At 43.3% G+C, this 11,684-nt stretch overlaps 1 protein-coding gene across 1 annotated transcript; it reads left to right on the plus strand.

The window, feature by feature from the left end:
- On the plus strand, window positions 1-10,934 carry LOC120297650 (microsomal triglyceride transfer protein large subunit-like). The gene is made up of 7 exons (XM_039320514.1): window positions 1-215; window positions 3,217-3,404; window positions 5,057-5,185; window positions 5,704-5,811; window positions 7,613-7,729; window positions 8,683-8,822; window positions 10,613-10,934. Exons 1-7 carry the CDS (start codon window positions 149-151, stop codon window positions 10,788-10,790), a joined length of 927 nt encoding a protein of 308 aa, XP_039176448.1. The 5' UTR covers window positions 1-148; the 3' UTR covers window positions 10,791-10,934.
- The last annotated feature ends 750 nt before the right edge of the window (window positions 10,935-11,684 follow it).

The following is an 11,684-nucleotide window of genomic DNA, read 5'->3' on the forward strand; positions in this document are numbered from 1 at the left end:
GGGATAGGAAGCAAGACTGGGCTGTGCCCACATGATATGTTACTCTCAGTTCGGCTGAGTCTCTTTTGAAAGAACAACCTCACTGCCCTCCTCCTGGCTGGATTCGTTGCCCATTGGTGTGCTCAATTTTGCACCAGCAAAACACACCATGAAGTTGCAGGCAGCTTCCCGGTACACTTGGTGGCTTTTCTTTTTCTTAGCTGCTACAGCAGAAGGTAAGAGACAGAACATTGTTATTTTAGGGCACAAGAGGAAATTGGACATTGTGGGAAATTATTGTCACTTTTTTTACCCCAAACCCCTGATGCCAGCCACTCTCTATAATGTAAGATCTAAAAAAAGGATGTTTCTGATTTCACATCCCTGGATTAAAAGCTTTGCCTCTGAATAGTGCTGCAAATTCTGAGCATGTGTTGCTTTCTGTGACTATTATTTTTGATACTTCAAAAACACGATTTGCTGTGGACATTGTATAGAATTGAAAAACCTAAACCCCCAATTGAAATGCTAATTAACAACTGAGAGCATTGAAAAGGTGGGCTTCAGAGAAATTATAAATACCTAATTGCATCATTGCATAATAAAGCTAAATGTTTAATTTATTAAAGGGACCCTGAGACCGAAATGTATTGTTTGGTCTCAACCAATGTTGAAAAATAAAACTGATGTGGCCAAATCAAATTAAAGGATTTCGAATGATGACAAATGACACCTAAAGTGTTAAGCTATGCTGTGCAACCCCCTACATGCCTTCTTACCAGACCTCGCTTCTGAATTCATTGGCACTTATTATAGTTTAAAAATGTATTTTTTACTATAAATAAAAAATAAAAGTGTGTGTGTGTGTGTGTGTGTGTGTGTGTGTGTGTGTGTGTGTGTGTATCAACACAGCTGCCTAACGTGCAAGCAGCCCAGGTTCGAATCTCAGGGTAGGGCTGACTGATGAGAGCTAATTAGCTCAAAATAGCAGAACAATAATGGAATGGCTTGCCTTCAGAGGTTGTGGATGCATCACTGGAGACTTTTAAGAAGAGACTGGACAGTCACTTGTCTGAAATGTTATAGGGCAGAAATGTCAAACACAAGGCCCAGGGGCCAGATGTGGCCCACGAAGTGGTTTCATGTAGCCCGCGAAGCCATCCTGGAAACAGTGAAGGAACGGCCCCCTCTGCCTTGGCTCTGGCCCAGGCCAGCCGGGAGCCAATGTACAATTTTGTGGTGGCCATCTATGCCGAAACACATTCAGTCTTAGCTCCACAAGGCTGTCTGGAAACAGTGAGGAACCAGCCCCTGCCACGTTGGCCCCGCCACCTGGGTGCATGCTGGGGAGGTGTCACCCTTTGTGAGGAATGAAGAAATGCACCATCGCCTAGAAGTAGCCAGCAAATGGCCCTCGCCTACTTCACCTATCCGGCTTGATGCGCTCCAAGGGAGGGGTTTCGGCAGGCAGCAAGGTGCTCTCCTCACAGCGTCAAGAAGCTGAGCCGGGCGGCACAAATCCAAAAAGAAGTGGGAGGCCACCCAGCCCCCAGCTTGCCCGGTTTCGGCAAGCAACGAGGCGCTTTCCTCACAGCGCCAAGAGCTGAGCCGGGTGGCACGAATCTAATGAGAAATGTAATGCTGTCTAGCCCCCAGTCTGCCCAGTTTCAGGAGGCAGCAAAGTGCAAAGCTGACGAGCTTTGCACCGCCCGGCTCAACCTCTCAGCACTGTGAGGAGAGCACCCTGTTGCCTGCTGAGACTGGGCAGGCTAGGGGCTGGGTGGCATTGTGCAGGTAATGTTGACTCTCACGCTGCTCATGGCATCCTCTCTAGAGCCCACCAAGCCAGATATGTGAAATAGGTGAGGGCCATGTGCTGGCTACTTCCAGGTGATGGTGCATTTCTTCATACCTCACGAAAAGTGACACCTCTCCAGCTTTGTTTCTTGTCTGTTTTTCTCCCTCCCTTATCTCAAATATTTTCCCACCACTCTATACTTGAAGGAAGGAAGGAAGGAAGGAAGGAAGGAAGGAAGGAAGGAAGGAAGGAAGGAAGGAAGGAAGGAAAGAGAGGAAGAGTCTGAGGGAACTCCTGCCTTAGTCCTGCCCTGCTGCCCTTTCACCATCCCCTTGCCCCCTCCTCCTGGTCTATCCTGGGGGTCTCCCATCCTATTGCTAAGGAAGCTTTGGATACAAAGCCGGGTCTCCTCCCATGGAGAGGGAATGGGCCTCCCTCTGACTTTGCCCTGGTACTCATCATGAGCAACCTGGCTAAGGAGAGCAAGCATAGCAGCAGCAGCCTTGAGGAGGAGATAAGTGCACCTGGGCACACCCTTGGGGAAGTGGGGCTGGGTTTGGTGCCATGGGTGCTTGAGGGCCAGGCTGGGCATTTGACCTCTGCTGCCCAAGGCTCCAGGCAGTCTATGCCACCATTCAGCCCTCCCCCCCACACATGGCCTGAGAGGAATAGTGAGGCTCATGCAGTGGACCATGCCTTGGCACTTGCCCTAGTCCCACTCCCTTCTGCCAGAGACCCTCAGATCTGTCCCACTCCTGCCCAGGCCCCCACAGGCATCCTTGATGCGAATGATGTAGAGCTGGCTATGCCCACCCAGTAGGCCACATCCATTCCATCCACGCCCACCCAGTAGTCTGCACTACTGCCTATGCCCACCCTGGCCACACCCACCTGGCCCCCCAGGGCAACCGCAATGCTGATGCAGCCCTCAATGAAATTGAGTTTGACACCCCTGACTTAGAGACACTTAAGGGTTGGTTGTTTCTTTCTGTATCTGTGTTACTTTCTCCTAAAACTAAATAGTTATTGATGGTAATTAGGGAAGCCATTGCATTCAGCATGGATTTCACAGTAAAATGTTGATACATAGTTTCTGAAGTAACACAAAACTAGGTTACAGGAGACTTCAGCCATTCTTCCAACAAGCTATGTTGCTGAGTACATTATGTTAAAATGTATATGTTGTGTTTTAATGCCATAATGCTTGTTCATGGGTTAGCTTTTGCGTGAAGCCAATCATATCCAGCTTTTTCAATAAACGTATGATTAAGAGAAAACATGGCTTACTAAAATTAGTGAATCCAGCTAACCAGTTTTTTCTCATGTATCAATGACTCAATGACTCAATGATCATATATCATTGATAGTATCAATGACTCAATATCTTATTTAAAAGCTTCCAAGTTACATCAGCATGGGACTCTTCTTTTTTTTTTCAGGAAACTTGAAAACACTTTCTTTCAGCTCAGGAATTCTCTATCAGTACCGATACTCACTAGACAGCCAACTAAGTTTCCTATCCAGGCCAACATTGCAAAGAAGCAAGCTCCAAGCAGAAGCTGTGGTTGATGTGAATCTCTTGTGGAGCAACACCGACAATGCAGGCGAACAGCTGCTCCAAATCCAAGTTAGTTCTGCTTTTCTGCTTTCTTGGTTTTCAGCTTCTGTGGAAGATATGGCCATTCTATAGATTGGGGGTCTTCAAATGTGGCCCTTTTATGACTTGTGGACTTCAACTCCCAGAATTCCTCAGCCAGGCACACTGGCTGAGGAATTCTGGGAGTTGAAGTCCATAAGTCATAAAAGGGCCAAATTTGAAGACCCCTGCTATAGACCCTTCAACTTTATTTAACTCTACTCAGATGATACATTTCTTCCTGTCAGCGCTAGTCTTCTGAAGAGCTATTTGACAAAAAAGCAAGACTTAGCTTTTATTTATTAAAATGTTAAGCCACGTTTTATTACTTTGTAAGTAACTCAAGGCAGCAAATATATATATTACTCCCCCGTCCTGCTATTTGCCCCACAACAACAATCCAGTGAGGTGGGTTGGTCTAAGAGAGTGACTGGCCGAAAGTCACCCAACTGGCTTTCATGCCTAAGGTCAGACTAGACCCCACAGTTTCCTGGTTTCCAGGTCAGCATCTTGATGTAAACAAATTATGTATAAGGCAAATCTAAATCATTTATAAAAGTAAGTGTAATAATAAAACTCTTCTCAATGGAACAGTGGTGACACACTGTCACAATGACACAGTATTTAACTGATGAAAAAGAGGAGAAAGAAATGAGAACACAATCATTGCAAGATGAGCACTCTTGGATCGTTCTCCATACCAGCATTCCATCTTGCTTCTGACTGAACCATTTGTGGCCTAACATTATTTATTTATTTAACATATGGCATATAGTGTCAGGGAAATCTACACATGCTAGACACACAATGCAATCCTGACAGCTTAGAATGCTAGTTCATGCTGTTCAGCGCTTGCGGGCCTATCCTTGGTGCACCACGGGCAGGCAAACAACTTTACACCAGCTAGCTCAGTGGTTCTCAACCTGTGGGTCGGGACCCCATTTGGGGTCGAACGACCATTTCACGGGGGTCACCAAACAAGGCTGTCCGCCATTTTTCCCCCTTTTCTTTGGCCACGCCCCTGGCACCCGGTGATGTATAAGTGGTTGGGGGTCACCACAACATGGGGAACTGTATTATGGGGTTGCGGCATTAGAAAGGTTGAGAACCACTGAGCTAGCTAATGGCGTTCGTGTTGCTGGCTCTTCTGGGTTCCTCTGCCATTCTCACCTCACCTCACCTCATGTCACAATGCCTCGTGTTCAGCCAGGTCCAGTGCCAGCTTCTGCTACCCACACATACAAACACAGCTAGGTTTTTCCCACTGAAATGGTACCCGTTAATCTACTTGCAATATTGCATGATTTTAAACTGCTGGGTGGGCAGGAGCTGGGGATCGAATGATGGGAGCTCACTCCATCTCACAGAGCTGGGCTCGAACCATTGGCATGTGGACCGTTTCTGGTCAGCAGTTCCAGCATCGTTAAGCCTCTGTGCCACCACTTCGCCTATTTGTGGCCTAATTCTACACTACATCTAAGACTAAATACAACTATAGTTCTCCTTTTCCTTTTAAAATCTGATCTACCTCCTTGCTCGAAACTGTATTCTTATATACTGCTTTATGACACAGTTTTCACCTCTTAATGCACATTGTTGATTTGAAGTGTCCCGATTTTATTCTACCCATTTGGGGGACTTAGCTCCATGACTTAGGCATCAATCAAGATTTGGAAAAGAAGGATCAGACTAGCAAAGGCCATTCTGTAAAAGGCTCACTGAACGCTACCGAAGTCCAGCAACCATTTTTCCTCCATTGGAATAAGGGAAAGGTATGTAAATATTTCTCTGCCTACAAACTGCTGATGGCCCCTTTTCATTCAGACTTGTTTACATGCTGTTTTCCCTTCAGTTTTGTGTTCAAGCATATTTTTCTGGGCATCCACCCTTGACTGCATATTGAGATCTTAGCTTTCAATACACAAAAATGTTACGGTGCTTAGTAAGAGGGCACTCCTTTTTTCAGATGGACAAGCATTGCCCTTTTTTTATAGGAGTAAGATTGATATCAATAGGCAGCTCCTGGATTCTGCTACTACCAAATGCATCAATTGCTCCATATTCTCATCTCATCTTCCCCAATCAGTTGCCCTCCAGCTGAATTGAGATGATAGGTCCTGAAATTCCCACCTAACCCCTCTAACGCAGGGAGGGAGCAGAAAGAGGAAGGGAATGACCACAGTGAATTGAGAAAGCCTCTTTCTGCCATGAATCTCCTGTGCACTTTGTTATTCTTTCCCAAGCTTTAAAAGCTGACCTTTCCCTGTAAAAACTGACCTTTATCTTGCAGGTTGAAGCTTTCTATGTAGCCAAAGAAGAGAACCCTTTAATTTTGGAACTGAAGCGAGGTCTTCTCAGCCTTCTCCAGTTTCAGATCCATTCTGGAACAATGACTGAGGTACAATATAAGGCAGGGGTGTCAAACTCAATTTCATTGAGGGCCGCATTAGCATTGTGGTTGCCCTCGGTGGGGGCAGGAGTGTGTGGCCAGGGTGGGTGTGGCCTACTGGGTGGGCGTGGATAGAGTGGGTGTGGCCTACTGGGTGGGCATGGCCAGCTCTACATTGTTCGCGTCAAGGGTGCCTGTGGGTGCCTGGGCAGGAGTGGGACAGATCTGAGGGTCTCTGGCAGAAGGGGGGTGGGACCGGAGCAAGCGCCAAGGCATGGTCCATTTCTTCATTCCTCACAAAGGGTGACACCTCCCCAGCATGCACCCAGGGGGCGGGGCTGACGCAGCAGGGGCTGGTTTCTTGCTATTTCTAAACGGCCTTGTGGAGCTAAGACTGAATGCATTTCAGTATAGATGGCCATCACAAAATTGTACATTGGCTCCCGGCCAGCCTGGGCCAGGGCCAAGGCAGCGGGGGCCGTTCCCTCACTGTTTCCAGGATGGCTTCGTGGGCCACATGAAACCACTTCGCAGGCTGCATCCGGCCTTGTGTTTGACATGTCTGATATAAGGTTTCACTGAACTGTATAGCATCTGCAATTCTGACATCTATCTAAAAATGGTAGTCCTAAACTTACAACCATAATGGAGCTTGCCCATTACAATCATAAGTCATAATGGTCATAAAGCAGGTCACCACATCACTGGCCCGATTTTATGACCTTTGTTACAGCAGTCATTAAGCAAATCGCCCTGATCATTAAATGAGTCTGTAGTGATTAAGGGAACCCATTGTTTGCTATGGGGTGTTTTTGTCAAAAGTTGGAAGTAAATGCTAGTTTTCAGCAAAAACGTCATAAATCATGATCATGTGACCATAGGATGCTGCAAACAATTGTAAACGTAGGCTCGTTTTCAAGTCACATGACCATGGAGGGCGGGTCTCAGAACTTTGGTACAGAGTTATAAGTACCTTTCAAGGCTCTGTCATAACTTTGTAAGTCATATGTCTGGTTATCAATTGAGGACTACCATAATTTTACCTGAATATTGAATCTACCACTCTTGGCTAAAAAAGTGTTTTCGTACATTGAAATAAGTCAGGCATTATGGTTTAGGCAAGTTTCATGATGATTTGAACAATACTAATCTATAATGGTCATTTATTTGGTCGAATGATTTCCATTTATATGGCTACTTTCCTTAAATTCATTACTCTGCACAGCTAAGAATATTTTTAAAAAGCACAAAGCAGAAACAAGCAGTGACAACAAATATATAAACCACAGCTAGGGTAAAGGCAAACTCATCAAGAGTAAACCAATATAACCATTGTAGATTATGCTTCCAGAAACAGAAAACTAAACACTGAATAAACAGCACTTATCATAGAAATGTATTGCTAATTCCAATGACAAAAGAAGTACCTAAAATTACATATGAGATCACAGGGCAATTCCTGCCCTTCCATACAGAAAAAAGTCATAACTGGTTTACCCTTCTCAGATACCTTTTTATTTTTAAAAGCAAGGACAACTATTTCCAGATTCTAGAGAAACGGTTTCAGGCAGTCCTGCATTTTTATGGGAATCTCTAAGTCTGGAACACATTGGAATGAAGTGGATTTAATATAAATTCAACCCAGAAGAATCTGTTTTATAAGAAGCGATCTAACACAGTGCATGTAAAATAGCCAAAATTTCACAGGTAAAATCTTTAAAAAACAAAATAAAACAGATGTTTGAATTATGTCACGGGCTAATGTTACATCTGCTAATTTAATCACTGTATACCCATTTTTATTGTTTAGGAGGACATTTCTGGGAGCTGTCAGGTTACCTATGCTGTCTCTAAGGATACTGTTTTGAAAACAAAAGACCTACAGAGCTGCATCAGACCGAAATTTGGATTCAGCACAGCTAACAAAGCAAGTCAATTTCTTTTCATCACATTGTGTATTATACATATTTCAGATATACTACTGTTTGTCTATTAGAACTCCGTGGCCACTTCCACCATGACATAATTTCTAGTTTATCTTAGTTTACTATGAACAGAAAAGTTGTTGGTGGACAAACCTCAAAATTTCCTTCATTTTTCACAGACATACAAATAAAATTAACCCCCACACTAACATTAGTTAGAAGCCAGGATTATGATTATGATTTCTTATGCCAAACATGCCCAAGCTTGTAAGCATATTTAAATCAACATTGATTTTGGGTTTCAAAATGTATTTGGAGCAAATTAAAAGATACTCTGGGTACAAAGGTATTAAAATAAGTTATACTATTTAATCTGATTTATTGCTGTATGAGAAGCCATGTTCTATCATTCTTCATGTCCTAGAGCCCCTACTTTTTGTTGTTACACCACCCACACACACACACAAACACATTATAATCCTATCCTTCTCCTAGAAGGAAAGCAATGATCCTAGGAAGAAGAAACAATTGGTTTGGCCATCAACCTGTAATTTCCTAAACAAATGTTATTGGTGGTGTAGATGCCATTTTTAAGGACATTCTTGACCATTATCAGTCTATGGCTCAAACCCAGATTCATTAACACTATTTTTTTTTTAGCAAAGTAATGCTTGAATGTAATCAACTAACCTGTGGATTGAGGTTTTTTTTTTTTTTTTTAATTTCTCCCTGCCAGAATGCAGTATGTGAACTGTTTGGTGCTACCTGAGTTTGCTTGTTCACTTGCAGACATTTCATTATCTAACCAGGTAACAACATTGAAGCTCTGATGAAGTTACCCAATCAAATAATGAAACATCTGCAAGCAAACAACCAAACTCGGTTCAATTCTGAGCTACATATATTCTCTTCTGTTGGAAAATGCAAAATGATAATATTTCTGTTCTTTTAACAGATTTTTGGACTCCTGTGGCACCCCACAAGTAAAAGCCATTACGTTATGGAAGGAAATCTCATAAAGTCAGCCTCGTCTGAGGAAAATCATATAATTTATCAAGGCCTAAAGTCTTCTGTTGGATTCAATATTACCTCCAGGTTAATTTTGTAGGGATTCATTCAGTTGATCTGCAGCTTGGTGAAGTTTAACAGAATAACAGAGTTGGAGGTCTGCTGGTCCAATCCCCTGCTCAGGCAGGAAATCCTATAGCAACGGTCCCCAACCTTTGGGGCACCATGGAGAAAAGTTTTTTCACAGACTCAAGAGTGTGTGATTTTGTGCGTTGCTTGCATCCCACGGATGGGATGCAGGCAGCGCACAAATGGGGCTTTGCTTGTTTGTGCGGACCAGGGGTTAGGGACCCCTACCCTATAGCATTGCAGACAAATGGTTGTCCAATCTCTTATTAACGACTCCCTGTTAATTAGCTTTAGAAAATGTCATCTTGCTCGTTGCGGCTGAAGCCAGGATGCCAGGAAAAGCACAGAGGACACAAAACAGTCTTAAGTCACTTTTTTCAATGCTATTGTAAGTTTGAATGGTCACTAAATGAACTGTTGTAAGTCGAGGACTACCTGTATCTCTTCCTTCTTGTTGTCTTGTGGACTTTGCATGTTGCATACAAGGCGTGAGAATTGCAACAAAATGTTGCATGGTTGGGTACTTCTTGTCAGGTTTGAAGACAGCCATGCCCTCTTCTAGAGTGCTCCATTCCATTACCTTCCTTATTTTTTATTCCTCTTAAGAACAGGGAGTTATCACTGTATTTTTGTAGCCACTGAGCAAGCTTGGTCTTCATTTACATATCTTTGCACCCTCCCCTCAACTACAAGAAGACTTGGGGAACTGAGTTCAGAACGAGGATGGAAGATAAAAACCCTGATCAAGCTTAGATTCTCTAGTTTTCTTGACAAGAGTACATATGTGGCTTGCTGTTGCTTTCTTCCATGATGTGTTTTTACATGCCAGTCTAGCCTATCATTCTGTTACACTCTGGAAATCTCCTACTCAAATACTAACCAGGTCTGATCTTTGCTAGCTTTCTCAAATACAGCCAAGTTTGGCTGAGTGCTGTATCAGAAGCACTTAGAAGGAATGCCTATTTTAGAAAGTTTCCTCTATGTTCTAAATTATCTTTTTTTCAGTAATGTAAAAAATCCAGTGATCCACACTACCTCGTTCTGAACTCAGTTCCCCAAGTCTTCTTGTAGTTGAGGGGAGGGTACAAAGATACGTAAATGAAGACCAAGCTCGCTCAATGGCTACAAAAATACAGTGATAACTCCCTGTTCGTAAGGGGAATAAAAAATAAGGAAGGTACTGGAATGGAGTACTCTGGAAGAGGGCATGGCTGTCTTCAAACCTGACAAGAAAGTACCCAACCATCCAACTTTTTGTTGCAATTCTCATGCCTTGCATGCAACATGCAAAGTCCACAAGACAATAATACAGGAGGTCCTCAATTTACAACAGTTCATTTAGTGACGCTTCAAACTTAACAACAGCATTGAAAAAAGTGACTTAAGACTGCTTTTCACATGAGTGTTGCAGCATCCTCATGGTCACCTGACTAAAATTTGGATGCTTGGCCAATGATTCATATTTACAACGGTTGCAGTGCCCCGGGGTCATGTAATCCCCTTTTGTGATCTTCTGACCAGCAAAGCCAGCGGGGAAGCCAGATTCACTTAACAACCGTGTTACTAACTTCACAGCTGCAATGATTCTTTTAACAAAAAAAAAAAAAGATTGTAAAATGGGGCAAAACTCACTTAGCAAATGTTTCACTTAGCCACATAAATTTTGGGCTCAATTGTGGTCGTATGTTGAGGACTACCGGCATGTAAAGGCAAAGGGCCAATCGCCAGCCTCTTCCCTCTCTCCCTAGGCAACATCTGGAGTTTCTGACTCAAAGGCCTGGATCCGAAGAACTCCCTGGAAAGAATCTTCAGAAAACACTGAACTCTCTCCTGGGAAAGCCTCAGCCCATTGACCTGACAAGCCAGCCATTCAAAAGGATCTGCAGTGAATGCCCAACAGTGAGTGAGACAGAAACTTTAACCTAAGTTTAGATCACTATTCTGACATCGTCTGAATCTCTTCTTCTTGTGCCATATCCGTTATCGGAGGTTGGGGATCATGTTGGCCATCCTGTTTTTATCAGCAGCTGCACGAAAAAGTGCTGCTGAGTTTTGTTCAAACCAGTCCCTTAGATTTTGAAGCCACGATGTTCTTCTTTTGCCTGGACCTCGTTTGCCTTCAATCTTTCCCCGGAGGATTAAATGGAGCATGCCGTATTTTTCTGGGTGTCGCATCACATCTCCGAAATATTCTAATTTTCATTTTTTTAATTGTTTTGATGAGTTCCCTCAGCTTTCCCAGGCGGCTTATCACCTCCTCATTTCTGATCTTGTCAACCTAGCTTATACGTAACAGCCGCCTGTAAATCCACATTTCAAATGCTTCTAGTCTCTTCAGGTGGCCTTCTGTCAGAGACCAACTTCTACTCCATAAAGCAGGATAGAAAAAATATATCATCTGACAAATCTGCCTTTCATAATTTTCAAGCAATCAGTAACAGGAGCTGAAACCCGAATGCCAGGACACCAAAGTAAGCCTAAAACGTAATTATAATGTATAGATTAGGGCTGTGCAAGCTTTAACGAAAATGATTTAGAAGAAACCTTCACAAAGACTGTCATAGTCCTTCCTCACTCTTCATGGAGACATGCAGGTCTTCTTACAGGACTATGTGGGTTCCTGACAAAAAAAGATGATGATGATGCTTTAAAAGTTGAAGTAATTTGAATCAATGGATTTCTTCAAGGAGCATCATCTTTTTTTATATTTAGGATGCTGGAATGAAAAGCAAAGAGTTGCTGCATTTACAGGAAAGTCAAAGCAGTTCTCCCATATTAGTTTAAAACAGGGGCCTTCAAACTTGGCACTTTAAGACTTGT

This window comes from Crotalus tigris, unplaced genomic scaffold (assembly GCF_016545835.1).
Source record: "Crotalus tigris isolate CLP2741 ecotype Arizona unplaced genomic scaffold, ASM1654583v1 scf7180000023654.2194447, whole genome shotgun sequence".
Classification (NCBI taxonomy): domain Eukaryota; kingdom Metazoa; phylum Chordata; class Lepidosauria; order Squamata; family Viperidae; genus Crotalus; species Crotalus tigris.

What these genes read in the sequence shown, in the direction of transcription:
- LOC120297650 (XM_039320514.1), top strand. Translation starts at nt 149, where the DNA reads ATGAAGTTGCAGGCAGCTTCCCGGTACACTTGGTGGCTTTTCTTTTTC. An exon ending in AACAGCTGCTCCAAATCCAA is followed by an intron (nt 3,405 to 5,056) that starts GTTAGTTCTGCT and finishes TGGGGGACTTAG; the next exon opens with CTCCATGACTTAGGCATCAA. An exon ending in GATTCAGCACAGCTAACAAA is followed by an intron (nt 7,730 to 8,682) that starts GCAAGTCAATTT and finishes TTCTTTTAACAG; the next exon opens with ATTTTTGGACTCCTGTGGCA.